The 18,795-nt window shown below is 38.1% G+C and overlaps 1 protein-coding gene across 2 annotated transcripts in view; it reads left to right on the top strand.

Moving 5' to 3' along the window:
- The first annotated feature begins 1,391 nt into the window (after positions 1–1,391).
- INTS2 (integrator complex subunit 2) overlaps positions 1,392–18,795 on the top strand; it is a 62,293-nt gene continuing 44,889 nt past the window's right edge. Inside the window, exons 1-9 of one of the 2 annotated variants that reach the window (XM_058702533.1) lie at positions 1,392–1,494; positions 2,779–3,085; positions 3,718–3,856; positions 7,416–7,518; positions 8,600–8,713; positions 12,184–12,314; positions 12,545–12,718; positions 16,097–16,323; positions 18,436–18,561. In XM_058702533.1, coding sequence (XP_058558516.1) covers positions 1,485–1,494; positions 2,779–3,085; positions 3,718–3,856; positions 7,416–7,518; positions 8,600–8,713; positions 12,184–12,314; positions 12,545–12,718; positions 16,097–16,323; positions 18,436–18,561 — 1,331 coding nt within the window. In that variant the 5' untranslated portion in view covers positions 1,392–1,484. Of the gene's footprint in view, positions 1,508–2,778; positions 3,086–3,717; positions 3,857–7,415; positions 7,519–8,599; positions 8,714–12,183; positions 12,315–12,544; positions 12,719–16,096; positions 16,324–18,435; positions 18,562–18,795 lie in introns of both variants that reach the window. The other variant, XM_058702532.1, reaches the window with a different exon arrangement.

The raw sequence follows: 18,795 nt of genomic DNA on the forward strand, positions 1-18,795 counted from the left end.
AATGACAATGTTGTACAACTTGTGACCGAATAGACTGTGAAATCAATTTTAGTGTGTAGTGACCAGCAATTAAAAATTTTTTTAATGATTTTCTTTTTAAGTAATCTCTACACCCAATGTAGGACTCGAACCTAACAAACCCGAGATCAAGAGTCATATGCTCCACCAACTGAGCCAGTCATGTGCCCTGTGACCAGTAATTTAAAGAAGTGAAATAGAACATATAACATGTAGTATGTGTTATTTCATAAAAACTTTGTTCCATTTAAATGTGGGCATATATGAGCATGTGTGTCCTGGGTCACAATGTGAAACTGTAGGTCAGGTGGATATAAGTTTGAGAAACAATGAAACACACATTAGTTCTCTTCTTCCTTTGTTGAAAGAAGAGAAAGTCTGAAAGCAGACTTTATTAGGAGATTAGTACTTTGTGAAATCTTGGAAACTATATAGTATGAGGCTGTATTTCTCTCTGTAAAATATTTTTGCTCCCAGCTTGTAGCACAGTATTTGGTAAGCAGGTGATACATGCACATTGCTTAAATCAGGAACTAGAAATAGTATGAAAATATACAGAGACTAGTTTTTAATCTTTTCTGCTTAGACTCCATTTGAAAATTTGTTGGAAGTTTTGGGTCCTCTTTCCAGAAGTGCCAAGCACACACAATTTTGCAGATTCCAGGGAATTCCTGAAACCCCATCCACCACTTTCTAAAGGTCTATGGACCTTGAGTTTTTTGTTCTGGTTTAAACCGAAGTATAGTTGACACACAATGGTACACTGGTTTCAGGTGTACAATATAGTGATCGGACAACTCTATGTTATACTCTAGGCTCACCATAAGTGTAGCTACCATCTATTACAATACCATTGACTATAATCTCTATGTTGTAAGGGAGTTAGTTATTCATTCCATAACTAAAAGCCTGTACCTCCCACTTCCCTTCACCCATTTTGCCCATGCCCCAACCCCGGACCCGAAGGCATAGAAACCCGAAACTAAGATGTTTCACTTGTGACTATGAGGGTATGAGGTCAAGAGCGAAAGAAAGATCAGGAAAAGGTTAATTTTTAAATTCGCCTATAAATCCCACGATTCCAGAGCTTAAGTGCTAGGGAGGCATAGGCAGGGACAGAAAGAAGGGTGCAGTCATTAGTGTTCCGGTCAAAGGATGGCGGAAACAACATTAACGTTTCTTTTACATACGTTATGTCATTCAAGTGCCACAAAAATCCTGTGAAGATGAAACTGCAGGTCAGAGGGGCTTAAAGATTTAATCGGAAAGGATAAAAGTGATAGATTTTGGAAGAAGAAACTGAAAGCAGCATTTTAAATCTTCGGGAATGCAGTTAAGGGGACGGGAAGGAAGAGGTGGGACCGCGCACGCGCACCGTTGCATCAGCGCGGACGTCTCTGGGTTTCCTTTGCAGACAGCCTTCCTCTCAGTCCAGTACGGTGGCCGACGGGAGCCAGACGCTGGGGATGAATGAAGGTGCTGGGTGCAGGTTGAAACAGTCCCCTCCGCTTTCCCCTCCCTTCAGTGCGGTTTCTGCCTTTGTGCGGTGTCCCCATCCAGCCCTATCGCACTGCCGACCCCATTGGTCCCGGCGTCTGGGTTTTTGGTGCCTGTGTCGATTCAGGGCACAGCTGGGTTTGGCGAATGCGGATTTTCGCCTAGGCCCAACTTTGGGCCGCGCTCTCGATTTCTACCGTGTCCCGCCGTAGGGCGCGGAATCGGTGTTGAGTCCCGGGAGGTTGGAGGGTAAATCTTGAGGTATGAAGCTTCCGTTTCTCAGGCCTCAGCTCGTTCTCCGGTCCACGTCGGTCACTGGCCTTACATTTCTCTGCCAGGGGGACTGGTTGGTTCTCGTTACGCTGAGGGCGAGACCTGTGAACACACACCGGTCTTGCTTGGCGCCACTGCTCCCTCAGCCCGCCCCTGTGTTAAAAGGCCAGCTCCTCTTGTTTAAAAACAAAGTAGCGTTTCTGCCCACGACTCTGTTAACCCATGATTTTGCTAGTCTGATGGATTGGAGGGGATGGCTTTGGCCACCTGCTCCCTGCCTTTTTTTTTTTTTTTTTTTTAAGCTTCTGATTAGTGAAGATAAGAGAAGTGCTCAAGTGGAACTCATCCTTCTCCCATAGCTAATTGTAGCTCCACAGCAATTTTTTACCAAGCAACCCAGGGGACATTAGGATAGTGTTACGGCCTTGAGGACGTTGAGTCTGGCATTGCTTCTGCCTAGTGAGGAGATTTAGCAGTGCATTTATTGACTGGTGGAGGGTGGGAAAGAGAAGAGTAAGTTTTTTACATTGGTTGGATAGGCATAAGAAGCTAAAGAGATATGGACGAGGAACACATTCTTAACTATACTACTTTTATTTGCATTGCGGCGCTCAGATGATCGATGCAGTGGAGAAAGTCTTGGATTGCGATTTAATAGATGAGGGTTCAGCCTAGGATTTTGCCACTAGTAGTAATCATTATATGTCTGTTACCTAATCTCTCTGGGCTTCATATTTCTTCTTTGCAAAATAAGTATTAGAAGATCCCGAGGGCTGGAGGAAATGTTAATATACTCTGCTTTCTTTTTCATTTTCTAGGTGGGAGTAAAAACATAGGGAGCCTTCACATGTGCCTGAAACATAGACAACATAGAGGCATATTAAAGATAGACCACACTTCTTAGGGTTTTTAAAAAGAGGGGCATTCATACATGTAGGAGTTATACACCTACTTTCGTTTTTTGTTTTTTTGGTTTTTTTTTACCATTAGGATCAACAGTGATAATGGCTGAGTGTACAAGCCTTCAATTTGTCAGCCCTTTTGCTTTTGAGGCAATGCAGAAAGTGGATGTTGTTCGGTTGGCATCTTTAAGTGATCCAGAATTGAGACTTCTTCTGCCCTGCTTGGTGCGAATGGCACTTTGTGCTCCTGCTGACCAGAGCCAGAGCTGGGCTCAAGATAAAAAACTCATCCTTCGTCTTCTGTCTGGAGTGGAAGCTGTCAACTCTATTGTTGCATTGTTGTCAGTGGACTTTCATGCTTTAGAACAGGATGCCAGCAAAGAACAGCAGCTTAGGTAATGTTGTGTTATATAATATGTGGACTGGGATTTACTCAGATTTGTCAAAGAAGAGGGAGTCAAATATTTTTTGGAGATTTTAGGACTTTTTATTGGATGCACTTCCCCAGAAAAGATTGAGAATCTGAACTTTGGAGAGCATTTTACTTAGTTCTTTTCTATTTATAGTTAAAATTCTAGAATTCCATATTCTAAAATGTTGTGTAGAGAATTTTGGCTACACATATTGTATACATGCTAAACTGAATAGGCCAGTTGGTCTCAGCGGGAAGTGGGTAGGGTAAGTTCCCCTAAAAGTAGAAGTATTTACTGGAGTCACCTGGGAGGCTTTTTAAGCTTATATTGATTTCCCCAAATTCTGGGCAGTTGTTTGGTCCTTTCCTGCTTATTGTGAATCCAAGAGTGAGCAACTGTTCATGTAAGTGGGTGTTAACTATTAGCCGGTGTCTTTATATAGGTTGTGAATCCCTGAAATAGGCAAACTAAATAGTATTTCAGAAGTATTATTTTCATGAAATGTATGAAAATAATTCATACATTCTTTTGTAGATTATTTCAACAAAAGATAATTTTATGCTATTTTTGTGCCAGTGTTCTCATAATTGTTGTACACATTTGTGCTTTATTAGGCATAAACTTGGAGGAGGCAGTGGAGAGAGCATCCTGGTATCACAGCTTCAGCATGGACTGACATTAGAGTTTGAACACAGTGATTCACCTCGTCGATTGCGTCTTGTGCTTAGTGAGCTGTTGGCAATTATGAACAAGGTGCATTTTAAAAAAAATTTTTTAGAGAGAGAGAGAAAGAGAGAGTAAGTAGGGGAAGGGAGCAGAGGGAGGGAGAGAGAAAGAGAATCTTAAGCAGGCTCCACGCTTAGCGTGGAGCCCAACACTGCCTGGATTCCATGACCCTGGGATCATGACCTTAGCTGAAACGAAGAGTCAGATGCTCAACCCACAGAGCCACCCAGGAACTCCAAGAGGCATTTATTTTATTTTATTTTATTTTATTTTATTTTATTTTATTTTATTTTATTATTATTATTTTTTTTAATTTATTTTTGGGACAGAGAGAGACAGAGCATGAACGGGGGAGGGGCACAGAGAGAGGGAGACACAGAATCAGAAACAGGCTCCAGGCTCCGAGCCATCAGCCCAGAGCCCGACGCGGGGCTCGAACTCACGGACCGCGAGATCGTGACCTGGCTGAAGTCGGACGCTTAACCGACTGCGCCACCCAGGCGCCCCAAAGAGGCATTTATTTTAATCACACCTCAAAATATGCATGATTTGATGTCTACACATAAAAAGTAGAAACACAAGCAAGAAGGCAGGCAGGTTGTATACTCTTCTACACATATTTCTTTTTTTTTTTTTTTTTAACGTTTTATTTATTTTTGAGACAGGGAGAGACAGAGCATGAACAGGGGAGGGTCAGGAAGAGAGAGAGACACAGAATCTGAAACAGGCTTCAGGCTCTGAGCTGTCAGCACAGAGCCCGACACGGGGCTCGAACTCACGGACTGCAAGATCATGACCTGAGCCGAAGTCGGCCGCTTAACCAACTGAGCCACCCAGGCGCCCCCCTTCTACACATATTTCTATTTGTTTTGTGTTTTCCTTTGAAAGGCTTAAAGGGGTATATATTAATATATATATAAATAATATAATAATTATATAATAATATATAATAATAGAATATAATGTATATAATATATAATTATATATAATGTATAATTATATTATTATATAAGTAATATAATAATATACAAATAAATAAACTTATGGATATATATATAAAATATTTAAGTTTATTTACTTATTTTGGAGTGGCAGAGAGAGAGGGAGAGAGAATTCCAAGCAGGATCTGTGATGTCAGAACAGAGCCCAAGGTGGGGCTTGAGACTATGACCTGAGCCAAAATCAAGAGTCAGATGCTTAACTGACTGAGCCACCCAGGCTCCCCAAAAGGCTTAAAAAGATATTAAATGCTTACCTTAAAGGCTTTCTTTCTCTAACTACTATTTTTTCTCATTTATACCTATGATGAATTTTCTATTGTAGGGTTTTTTTTCTATATGGATTCCATATAATGCCTTTTTGATATTTAGAAGGGTACGTAGCTCAAGACTTGTACAAACTACCAAATTTGATAATATCTTTATAGGATGTAATTTCCCTCATAAAATATTATACAGCATAAATATAAAATATATGTGATTTCTTTTTTTTTTTTTAAATAGGAAATTTATTGTCAAATGGGTTTCCATACAACTCTCAGTGCTCATCCCAACAGGTGCCCTCCTCAATGCCCTTCACCCACTTTCCCCTCCCTCCCACCCCCATCAACCCTCAGTTTATTCTCAGTTTGTAAGAGTCTCTTATGGTTTGGCTCCCTCCCTCTCTAACATTTTTTTTTTCCTTCCCCTCCACCATGGTCTTCTGTTAAGTTTCTCAGGATCCACATAAGAGTGAAAACATATGGTATCTTTCTTTCTATGATTTATTTCACTTAGCATAACACGCTCCAGTTCTATCCACGTTGCTACAAAAGCCATATTTCATTTTTTCTCATTGCCAAGTAGTATTCCATTGTGTATATAAACTACAATTTCTTTATACATTCATCAGTTGATGGACATTTAGGCTCTTTCCATAATTTGGCTATTTCAACAGGATCTTTATATTAAGATGGCTCATATCTTAAGCCCAGAGTTTCAGAGGCAAAAGTTCTTTACTGTTAGAATTTCAAGGTCAATTTATTTACAATAAAGTTTAGTTTTGGGGTGCCTAGGTGGCTTAGTCAGTTAAGCATCTGATGCTTGATTTTGGCTCGGGTCATGACCTCACGGTTCCTGAGACTGAGCCCTGTGTAGGGCTCTGCACTGACAGCTTGGAGCCTGCTTATGATTCTCTCTTCCCCCACCCCCTCTCTGCCCCTCTCTCACTTCTGTGCACATGTATGTGCATACTCTCTCTCTCTGTCAAAAAAAAAAACCAAAAACTTAAAAAAACTTTTTTTCTGGGGCTCCTGGATGGCTCAATCAGTTAAGTGTCTGACTTTGGCTCAGGTCATGATTGTGCAGTTCGTGAGTTCAAGCCCCATGTTGGGCTCTGTGCTGACAGCTCAGAGCCTGGAGCCTGCTTCGAATTCTGTGTCTCCCTCTCTACCCCTCCCCTGCTTGCTCTCTCTCTCTCAAAAATAAATAAACTTAAACAAATTTTAAAAAAAATTTTTTTTCTAAAAATATGTTTAGTTTTATACATTGTGGACCCAAACCCTCTAAATTCTATTTCCAGAGAAAATACTGGTGGTGGTGGGTGGTACAGTTAGTCAGTTTTGGATAGTTTTTAAGATATGTTAGAAAAAAAAAAAGAAAAAAAAAGAGATATGTTAGAAATCTTTATTTTTTTATTTTTAAAAATTTGTTTTTTTTAAATTCCAGTATATGTTAGAAATTTTTTAAAAAATGTTTTTTCTATTACAATTATTTCTTTCTACTCTCTTCTATACTAATAGTCTTAATTTTTTTTTTAATTTTTTTTTTTAAGTTTATTTTTGAGAGAGGGGGGAGGGGTAGAGAGAGAGGGAGACACAGAATCCAAAGCAGGCTCCCAGCTCTAAGTTGTCGGCACAGAGCCCGATGCGGGGCTCAAACTCACAAACCATGAGATCATGACCTGAGCTGAAGTCAGATGCTTAATTGACTGAGCCACCCAGGTGCCCCTAATAGTCTTAATTCAATCAATATTTTCCCTACATCTTTTTCTTAATACCTAACTTGATGGCTCTAGTAAAATAAGTGATCTTTGTCCTCTGGGAGGTTTCCAGTTTTTCAGTTCAGAACTCTGTAGCAAATGGAAAGTGTGATGAAACTGCTGTAGGATATTTTTTAAAAAGTTGGGTACTTCTGTTGACCTACATTTTTATTTTTTGGTTTTCCTGCAGTTCATTTGGAATTGAACATCGTTTATATTTGTTATACTGCTTTAAGTTTACTGTTTTTTGCCTTTTATTGAGCTACAACTTTTGTAGGTGGCATTCCTAGTTCATTTGTTTGGCTTGTCTTTAATTCCAGGTGTTTCCAAATATTTATATAGAAATAAATTATTGAGACCCAGATTGCCATGTCTGAATAATAATTAATGTGACTAATTGTGATTACATTGGCTCAAATTTATCCAATACTGCATATTCTGCTGCAAGTATATTAATGACATATTAAGAGACATGATCTGTAAGCTCAACGATAATTATAAAAATAGTGAGGGCTTATCTGAAATTAATAGAGTTCATCATTTCTTTTATTTGTTTTTCTTTTTTAAGGTGTCTGAGTCCAGTGGAGAATTTTTTTTTAAGTCATCTGAGCTATTTGAGAGTCCAGTCTATTTGGAGGAAGCTGCAGATGTACTTTGTATTTTACAAGCAGGTAATGACTACTAAGATACATTACAAATATAGTTTCTTGTTACATGATACTGTGTAACTTCTTTGAATATTGTGTTATTTTACATATTTTATAAAAATATACCTTAAAACATTAAGATAAAAGTGGCAAATAATAGGACAATGATTTAGTAAATTATATTATATCCATAGTATGACATGTTATGCAGCCATTAACAGTGTATTTGAAGAAATTTAATGATTTTTGAAGATGGTCATAATATGTAAGTGAAAAAAGCAAAGGGTAAATTGATAAGTGGAATATAAAAAACTAAAAGTTATGACAATGCCTGTGGGAGGATTAAAATATTTCAGTTTACTAATTTTGAATGGGATTAAAAAGGTGGAGGACATAAAAATGCAAAGATTTTCATGCAAGTAACTCTTGACCAACACTGCCGACTGTAGCAGTGGCATTGTTCTATATTGTGCTTTCTAATACAGTAGCCACTAGTCACATGTAGTTACGGTTTACTGGACATGTAGCCAGTGTAACTGAGCTATTTTTAATTTTATTTAATTTTAATTAATTTAAGCTTATTTATCCATTTATTTGTTTTTGAAAAGGTTTTATTTTTAAGTACTCTCTCTACCCATTGTGGGCCTCAAATTTACAACCCTGAGATCCAGAGTCTTGTGCTCTATGGACTGCACCAGCCAGGTGCACCAATTAATTTAAATTTAAATAGCCACATGTGGCTGGACAGTTTGTTCTGGACTGTGAAAAGAAAGTACCTTAATTTATTGCTTTTTTCCCCCTAAAGTTATTGCTCTTTTTTTTTTTTTTTTTTTAATGTTTATTTATTTTTGAAGGAGAGAGAGACAGTGTGAGTGGTGGAGGGGCAGAGAGAGAGGGACACACAGAATCTGAAGCAGGCTCCAGGCTGGGAGCTGTCAGCACAGAGCCCACTGCGGGGCTCGAACTCATGAACTGTGAGATCATGATCTGAGCCAAAGTCAGACGCTTAACCAACTGAGCAACTGAGGCACCCCTAAATTTATTGCTCTTAAATGATGTTTGTGAAATATCACTCCTTAGTAACATTGATTTTGTTTTCTTATAGAGCTCCCTTCTCTGCTTCCTATAGTGGATGTAGCTGAAGCTTTGCTACATGTTAGAAATGGTGCTTGGTTCTTATGTCTGTTGGTGGCCAATGTTCCTGATAGTTTTAATGAAGGTAAAACATAATTTTAAAATAGGATATTGAAGAGATTTGCTGGTGTAGGTTCAAGACCTATTTTTTGAGCTACAAAGAAATATTTATGGGCTTTCATTTGAGATTTTATCTCTGGAAAGTTTATTAGTGAGTATTCATTGTAGAAGTATTGGGTTTAGAAGATTTCAAAATTGTTTTGAGATTATCAATTTAAATATGGTAAGTATGCAATAGGGGTGCCTGGGTGGCTCAGTTGGTTAAACATCCAGCTCTTGGTTTCAGCTCAGGTCATGATCTCACGGTTTTGTGTTTGAGCCCTGCATTGGGCTCTGTGTTGACAGTATGGTGCCTGCTCGGGATTCTCTTTCTCCCCCTCTCTCTGCCCCTCCCTCATTCACAATGTCTCTGTCTCTCTTGAAATAAACTTAAAAAAAAGAATGCAACCCCAAAATTTTTTTTTTGCCCTTAGTCACCAGTGCAATAATAGGACAGTAAAAAATACTAAAGAACTAGAAGATATAGTCCTATGCTTATGGAGCAGTGGGAAGAAGACATGTCTGTGAACTAGCCAGAATACAATACAAGGCATAAGTAATCAGAAATAGCAGCAATCAAACCCTTTGGTTTTTAGCCTTATTGTTGTCAATTTACAGAAAAGGATAGAGTCAAAACTGAGAAAATCAACTAAAATTTCCACCTCTGTTTCAAATTACTACTGATTGAACATTGTTTGGATCTGTGTGATATTAAAATAAAAACATTCATTGAGCAAGGGTGTGAATTGGGAGCCAAAGAGGAAAAAGCACTGGATCTGGCGGTTGTAATTTCTAGTTTTGTCACTCACTTTTTGTGTAATCTCCATCAAGATACTTCCATTCTATAAAATGAGATATTAATAATAACATTTCCCTTACATTTTTTTTTTAATGTTTGTTTATTTTTGAGAGAGAGAGAGACACAAACAGGGGAGGGGCAGAGAGAGAGGGGGACTGAGGATCCAAAGCCGGCCCTGCACTGACATCAGGGAGCCTGATGCAGGATGAGATCATGATCTGAGCCAAAGTCAGATGCTTAAGTGACTGAGCCATCCAGGTACCCCTCTCTTATATTTCCAAGAGATTTATTGAATATATCATAAGGTATGTAAAAGTTCTTTGTAAAAACTGTCTTATTGTTGATTTTCTGTCTGCATTGTCTATCAGTTACTAAGAGAGGAATGTTGACGTCTCCAAACATAATTGTGGATTTGTCTATGTCTACTTTCATCTTGTTTTTGCTTCACCAATTTTTAAAAAATATTTTATTTTATTTTTTATTTTGAGAGAGAGAAAGTGTGTGCATGCGGGCTGGGGAGGAAGAGAGAGAGAGAATCTTTTTTTTTTTTTTTTTTTAGAGAGAGAGGGTATAAGTGAGTGAGGGGCAGAGAGAGAGAGAATCCCAGGAGGGGCAGAGGCAGAGAGAGAGAGAAGTGGGACTCACCCAAAGCAGGTCTTGTGTTCCCCTGAAGCGGGGCTCCAGCTCACCTGAAGTGGGGCATGAGCTTACCCGACGTGGGACTTGAACTCATGAACTGTGAGATCATGACCTGAGCTGAAGTCAGCTTAAAGACTGAGCCACCCAGGTTCCCGGGAGAGAAAGAATCTTTAAAAAAAAAAATTTTTTTTAAATGTTTATTCATTTTTGAGAGACAGAGCATGAGCTGGGAGGGGGCAGAGAGAGAGGGAGACACAGAATCCAAAGCAGGCTCCAGGCTCTGAGCCATCAGAACACAGCCCGACACGGGGCTTGAACCTGTGAACTGCGAGATCATGACCTAAGCCAAAGTCAGACGCTCAACCAACTGGCACCCCCCGGGAGAGAAAGGCACCCCCCGGGAGAGAAAGAATCTTAAGCAGACTCCACACTCAGCACAGAGCCTGGTGAGGGGCTCAATCCCACCACCCTGGAATCATGATCTGAGATGACATCAAGAATTGGATGCTCAACCAACTGAGCCACCCAGAAGCCCTGCTTCATTAATTCTGAAGCTATGATTGGGTCCATGTACATTTAGGATTGTTATATCATTATGATGAATTAAGCCTTTTTCATTATAAAATATTCTTCTTTATCCTTGGTAATATACCTTCTTTTGAAGTGTACTTCATTAATACAGTCATAGCAGCTTACAATTAGTGTTTGTATGGTATATATCCATCTTTAAAAAAATCTGTATCTTGGGGCACCTGGGTGGCTCAGTCGGTTAAGCGTCCGACTTCTGCTCAGGTCATGATCTCGCGGTTTGTGAGTTCAAGCCCCACGTCAGGCTCTGTGCTGACAGCTCAGAGCCTGGAGCCTACTTCGGATTCTGTGTCTCCTTCTCTCTCTGCCCCTTCCTCACTTGTGCTCTGTCTCCCTTTGTCTATCAAAAATAAATAAATGTATAAAAAAAATTAAAAAAAAATCTATCTTTAAGGTGGGTTTCTTATAGACAAGTATAGTTGAATCTTGTTTTTTAAAAAAACTTAGTTGCAGTCTCTGCTTTTGGAGTATTTAGACCATTTATGTAGATCATTCAATGTGATTATTGTGGTAGTTAGATTTAAGTGTATCATCTTGTTATTTGCTTCCTTTTTCTTCTTTTCCTTTCTTCATTTGGATTGAAATTTTTTGGGATTCCATTTAATCTCAACTACTGTCATATTAGCTTTATGTCTTTGCTTAATTATTTTCTTGGCATTTACATTTCTTTATTGTTGTTGGGTTTAAATTTTTTTTTAATACTTATTTTTGAGAGAGACAGAGAGAGACAGAGTGTGAACAGGGGAGGAGCAGAGAGAGAGGGAGACACAGAACCCGAAGCAGGCTCTAGGCTCTGAGCTGTCAGCACAGAGCCTGACGTGGGGCTCAAACCCACGAACTGTGAGATCATGACCTGAGTTGAAGTTGGATGCTTAACCAACTGAGCCACCCAGGTGCCCCTCCCCTTCTTTTAGCTCTTTAAAGATGTTGTTATATTGTCTGTGGTAGTTTTGATTTCTGTTGCTCTGTATATGTTTCTGTTTACCTCTGGCTGCTTTTATTTGTCTTTTCTTTGTGGCTGCTTTTAAGATTTTCTCTTTTCCACTGGTTTTCAGAAATTTGCTTATGATGGATCTCAATATTATTTCTTTGTGTTTATCCTGCTTGAAGTTTATTGAACTTCTGGTTTTATAGTTTTTATCAAATTCAGAAAAATTTCTTCAAATATATTTTTGTTTTCCATTCAGTTTTTCTTTCTGAGACCCTAATTATATTTGACTACTTGGTATTGCACCACAGGTCACTGTTCATTTTGTCTCTTTTCACTCTTTGCTTTATTTTGACCAGTTTCTTTTGCTATGCTTTCAAATTCCCTGATGATTTTCTTCTATAGTGTCTATTCCGCATAAATGATTAATTCAAAGACTGAAGAAATTCTTTTTAACATTCTACTTAAAAGCTTAAAGTAATAGAGGGTATTAAATGTTCAGTTTGTAGGGGTCTCATAAAAAATGGAGAACGACAAGATGAGGAAAGTCTTGGAGGAAGGCGCAGGACAGATGCCCTACGCTTCTTATGTAAAATGAATCCTTCTCAGGCCCTCAAGGTCCGAGGCATGGTGGTAAGAGATATTATTTTTATGAGACAGAAGCCTTTGTATTATGACCAGGAACTTTCCCAAGATGATTTGAGAATCTTGTAGAGATTTGGAATTACTTTCCTTTCTGGGTTTTTGTGTTTTGTGATATGTCCTCCTCTAAACTTTAAAAGCTTTAAAACATCTAAACACTGAAGTGTCCCGGCTCTTTTCCTTATGAGATTGAGTTCAGTTTGTTTTCTTTGCTGTGTTAGGTAGAAGAATGTCACTTGCCAGGCCTTGGAGTGGCTTTGACATTGGATCATACTAAAAATGAAGCTAGTGAAGATGGAGTGAGTGACTTGGTTTGTTTTGTTAGTGGTTTGCTTCTTGGAACAAATGCAAAAGTCCGGACTTGGTTTGGAACTTTTATCCGAAATGGACAGCAGGTGAGATTAAAAATATTTATAGGCTAAAATTAGAACTACCCTACGACCCAGCAATTGCACTATTAGGCATTTATCCATGGGATACAGGTGTGCTGTTTCAAAGAGACACATGCACCCCCATGTTTATAGCAGCATTATCAACAATACCCAAAGTATGGAAAGAGCCCAAATGTCCATTGATGGATGAATGGATAAAAAAAAAATGTGGTATATATATGTGTGTGTGTGTGTGTGTGTGTGTGTGTGTGTGTGTACGCACACACACACACATATACATACAATGGAGTATTATTCGGCAATCAAAAAGAATGAAATCTTGCCATTTGCAACTACGTGGATGGAACTGGAGGGTATTATGCTAAGTGAAATTAGAGAAATTAGACAAAAATCATATGACTTCACTCATATGAGGACTTTAAGAGGCAAAACAGATGAACATAAGGGAAAGGAAACAAAAATAATATAAAAACAGGGAGGGGTACAAAACAGAAGAGACTCATAAATATGGAGAACAAAGTGAGGTTTACTGGAGGGGTTGTGGGAGGGAGGATGGGCTAAACGGGTAAGGGGCACTAAGGAATCTACTCCTGAAATCATTGTTGCACTATATGCTAACTAATTTGGATGTAAGTTTTAAAAAAGAAAAAAGAAAAAAATAATATTTATAGGCTAGGAATCAGGATATTTTGGCAACTAGTAAAAGAGGAAGAAACACTTTTAGAATGATGTCATTAGACCAGTGCTTCTCACACTTTTAGTCTTAGGACCTCCTGACATTTTAAATCACTGAAGGTACCAAAGGGCTTTTATTTATGTGCTTTTTATCTATTGATATTCATAATATTAGAAATAAAACTGAAGATTATGAAATACTTACCTAATTCTTTAAAAATGGCAAAAATAACTTTTTAATAATAACCCTATTAAATGTGAACATATTTTTAATGAAAAATAACCATATTAAAAAAAAAACTTAGTGAGAAGTGTTGTATTGTTTTATATGTTTGCAAATCTCTTTAATGTCTGGCTTAGTTGAACATTTGGAAAACTGTGTTGTACACTTGTGAGAAAATGAGGGTAGAAAAGGCAAATAATCTTTAAGGAGATATTTTTAACCTCTGGACTCTCTGAAAGAGTTTTGGGAATCTCTAGGGTTCTGGGACAGATCCATGAGAATAGGTCATCAAAATAAGTTGTTATTATAGTCTATAATTTTAATATGTATCTTTTTTTATTATGGTAAAATATACATGATATAAAATTTACTGTTTTAATCATTTTTAAGTGTATAGTTCTGTGGCATTAATTACATTCACAATATATTGCAACCATCACCACTCTTCATTTTCAGCACTTTTTCATCATCTCTAACAGAAACTCTGTACCCATTAAACAATAATTCCCTATTTCTCCTTTCTTTCAGCCCCTGATAACTTCTTTCTACTTTCTGCCTCTATGAATTTGACTATTCTAGGTACCTCATATAAGTGGAGTCACACAATATTTCTCTTTTTAGGTTTGGCTTGTTCTATGTTTTCAAAGTCCATGCATGTTGTAGCATGAATCAGCATTTCTTTTTCAAGGCTGAATAATATTCCATTGTATGTACATACTACATTTTATTTTTTCATTCATCTATTGATGAATATATATTATATTTTGCAACAGTTTTTAAGTTGCAAAATATTTCACTTTTTCAAAGAACATTTCATGGTAACTCTGAAAAGAATCCCTATGAAGGAATCTATGCAGACTGATTTTTATCTTGTTGATGTCAATGAATTAGACAGTAGCATATGTACTGCTTAGTCCTCCAGCCTATATATTTTTTAAGTTTATTTGTTGCTTTTGAGAGAGAGAGGGAAAGAGAGAATCCCAGGCAGGCTCCACACCATCATTGCAGAGTCCAGTGCAGGGTTCAAACTAACAGACTGTGAGATCATGACCAGAGCTGAAATTGAGTCAGATGCTTAAATGGCTAAGCCATCCAGGTGTTCCCACTAGCCTATTTTTTATGCTGCTGGCTCACCATACTTTTCTGTAGACAAGTTCTACTTTATTTCTAGCCCATTTGAGAACTAATTTTAAGCCTTGATTTTTAAGGGGAAGTTAACATTTATTGCGTACCTTCTATATGCACTATGTTAAGCACTTTGGTATGCTCCTCTTGTTTGTGATTGTCCTTTATGTGCAGTAAATTTTTCTTATTTGAAGCTAATGTTATTAAAGCAGGTTTATCATATTTTACTTAGAACCATTTTAAAAATAATAACTGACATCTGCCTAGTTCTTTACAATTTAGAACTGCTTTCATATGTGTTACCTTTGTTCATTCTTTCATCTATTTAACAGATACTGTACGCTTGCTATATGTCAGGCACAATGTTAGGCCCTGCCAAGTAATAGATGACTAAGATGTTATCCCTGCCTCAAGAACTATGAGGGTGATAGACTTATAAACTCCTCATTACAACAGCCCTGGAGTTAAATATTACTATTATTATTTTTTAGCATTTACTTATTTATTTTGAGAGAGGGGGAGAGAGACAGAGAGAGAGCGAGCCAGTGGGACAGGGGCAGAGAGAGAGGGAGAGAGAGAATCCCAAGAAGCCTCCACAGTGTCACGCAGAACCCAGTGCCAACTGTGAGATCATGAACTAAGCCAAAATCGAGTCAGATACTCAACCTGAGCCACCCATGCACCCCTGAGTTAAATATTATTAATATTCATTTCCTTGTCATTAAGGACATTGGAGTTCAGAGAGTTAAGTGTACATAGTTAATAGCAAAGCTTTGTTTAAACCCAAGATGTCCTGTCTCCAAGATGTGAGCACTTTCTACTGTATTACATATGACTCTGTTAGTTAGTCATTATGTATTTGAAAGTATTTAAATGACATTTTACAGTTCAAATTGTCATTAACTTAGTGTTTTCTGTATAGCCAATCTGGATTAGTGTGAATAGAGTGTTCTTCAAATGAATCAGTGAATTTTCAGTTTTTAATCTGTTGGTTAAAATGAGAGTCTACAGTTACAACAGGCTCTTCAAAAGGGTCAATTTCGGGGCACCTGGGTGGCTCAGTCGGTTGAGCGTCCGACTTCGGCTCAGGTCACGATCTCGCGGTCTGCGAGTTCGAGCCCCGCGTTGGGCTCTGGGCTGATGGCTCAGAGCCTGGAGCCTGCTTCCGATTCTGTGTCTCCCTCTCTCTCTGCCCCTCCCCTGTTCATGCTCTGTCTCTCTCTGTCTCAAAAATAAATAAACGTTAAAAAAAAAAAATTAAAAAAAAAAAAAAGGTCAATTTCAAGTGTTTAACTGGGGAGCTTTGTTTGAATGTCCTTTTGACTTGGTAAGTGCTCCATGCTCTATATTTTTTACAGAGAAAAAGAGAGACCAGTAGTTCTGTCCTTTGGCAAATGAGAAGGCAGCTTCTTCTGGAGTTGATGGGCATTCTTCCCACAGTAAGAAGTACCCGCATTGTGGAAGAAGCTGATGTGGAGATGGAGCCCAATGTGTCTGTGTATTCGGGGCTGAAAGAAGAGCATGTTGTGAAAGCCAGTGCACTCTTACGTCTGTACTGTGCTTTGATGGGGATCGCTGGACTCAAGTATTCAATAATTTGATATTTTACCTTTTTATTATTTTATTTTCTTGTTTTTAATTACAAGAAAGCGAGCCAAAGGCCTTTTATTCAGAGGATTTGGGTTTTCTAATGGACTTAGGTAGCAGGCTGGCTTATATCAAGAATGAAGTCCTTATATCAAAAACATTCCTAGGTGAGATGTATCCATCTATTTTTGTCAGATTGTAAATAGAATTATGTGAATATGGGAAGGGCCAGAGCAGTTTAAGAAGTGTATGACTTTAACACAGCTTGACATGACTATAGTGAATGATCTGTGAGTGATGCTTTACCTAGCCCATGTAGCTAGTTGAAGTAAATCTCTCCTGTGTTTCCTTTCACAACTGAAATCATAAATTATTTAAAATTGATATATTGTGATTATATTTATTTATTTATTTTTAACATTTATTTATTTTTGAGAGACAGAGAGAGAGTATAAGCAGGGGAGGGGCAGAAAGAGAGGGAGACACAGAATCTGAAGCAGGCTCCAGGCTCTGAGCTGTCAGCACAGAGCCCAACACGGGGCTTGAATTCACTAACCACGAGATCATGACCTGAGCTGAAGTCGGATGCTTAACCGACTGAGCCACCCGGCGCCCCAATATGTTGTGATTATTAAGCACAAGATTTCTTAGTCAGTGCACTACATCCTTTTGAGTAATGTCCTCAATTGTTACATATACAGTCCTCACTTTGCATGTCTCTGATAAGTCTGGATTTCACTTACCACACTTAGTGTTGGCTTAGTTAAATAACACTGCTCCCTCAACAACTAATGTATCAGTTACTATGATACATTAGCCAAATAATTGTATAAAGTACAAACTTTGCTGAGAGCTCTTCAAGCCCAAGTCATTATGTAAATAACAGATGTACATCATGATCAGTGACTAATCACATCATGTCGTTTAAAGTTGTTGGCGACTGGTCACTGCCAATCTATTATTCGGTTGGTGAACATACAACAAAATGCATAGTTGAACTGTCACCTTGTCTCTCAGTGACACCTTGTCTCGTGTCATTTGAGGAAAATAATTGAAAGAAGGAATCGGCCAAGAAAGATGAAAATGTAGCAAAGAAACAAAAGGTGGTAACACTGAAAGTGACATTTGAACCAAACATAAATAGAAGAAATAGCTGACTGTGAAGATGTTAACACTGCTGCCATTTGAGAAACACTAGATATGTATCCCACGAACTTAGTAAAGGTGCCCTTGTCAACATGCATGAAGAAAATCATTGTGGAAAAAGGATGAAGTCCCAGAGGAAGTGATGCTGGCAAAAATCTTCACCTTAAAGGATTTTTCATGACTGAACATAACAAAGAATAAAATGTTGGAATCAGATTCAAACTTAAAAAGGGCTATGACAATTCATCAAGGATTAAGAAAGAGGTTCACTCCACATTATGATATATAGAATGAAAAGAAGGCAAGGGCTAGTCAAACTACTGACAAATTTTTTTTTACAAAGAAAACACTTTAATTCCCAGTGTTTGTAATATTTTCAATTACAGAGTGCTATGTAAATATTACTTTGCTATTTTTTCCATTTCCCTATGTATTATGACTGAGAGGAGGTTTTTAATGTTTTGACGTTTTATTCTATATTTTTTACACTTTTTTTTAAAGTTCATTTATTTTAGAGAGAAAATGTGAGTGAGAGTGAGCAGGGGAGGGGCAGAGAGAGAGAGAGAGGAAGAGAGAGAATCCCAAGCAGGCTCCACACTATCAGTGTGGAGTCCAAATGCAGGGCCCGAACTCACAAACCATGAGATCATGACCTGAGCTGAAATCAAAAGTTGGATGCTTAACCGACTGAGCCTCCCAGGCACCCCTGAATGGTTATTTTTATGGTCCCATACTACTCTGCCGAGTGAGGATTGTGTGTATTTGTATCTGAGGAAAAGCACTGGTTGTAAGTGCAACAGTTTTGCTTTTAATGACTTAAGATATTAAAGACTTTATAAATATGAGGTATCTTTATAAAGATCAGAATTCATATCTGAAAAGTTAAACTGTTTGGGAAGTCCCTTCTTCTTCCTTCCTCTCTCAACTAAGAAGAGTAAAGCCTAATGATATATTCATTTTTTAGACCAACTGAGGAAGAAGCTGAGCAATTACTGCAGTTGATGACAAGCCGTCCTCCTGCTACACCGGCTGGGGTTCGCTTTGTTTCGCTTTCCTTTTGTATGCTACTGGCCTTTTCTACACTTGTCAGGTACTTTACTATATAGGTTGCTCTATTTTCTGAAGGTCTGATTTTGTTTGCCTATTAAAATGCATGTATAGCATTAATTAGGAGTGTACTAAAAAAAATTGGTCTAGGGATGGACAGTGGTATTATCTTTTAGTAAATGGTGTCAATAGCATCAATTGTATGCCAGTTAAAGAGTCATAATAGTTCTTCAACATTTGTTAAGGCAAATTCCCTTACTTCCTGTTTCCCCTTCCC

The sequence above is a fragment of the Neofelis nebulosa genome, chromosome 16 (assembly GCF_028018385.1).
Source record: "Neofelis nebulosa isolate mNeoNeb1 chromosome 16, mNeoNeb1.pri, whole genome shotgun sequence".
Lineage (NCBI taxonomy): Eukaryota > Metazoa > Chordata > Mammalia > Carnivora > Felidae > Neofelis > Neofelis nebulosa.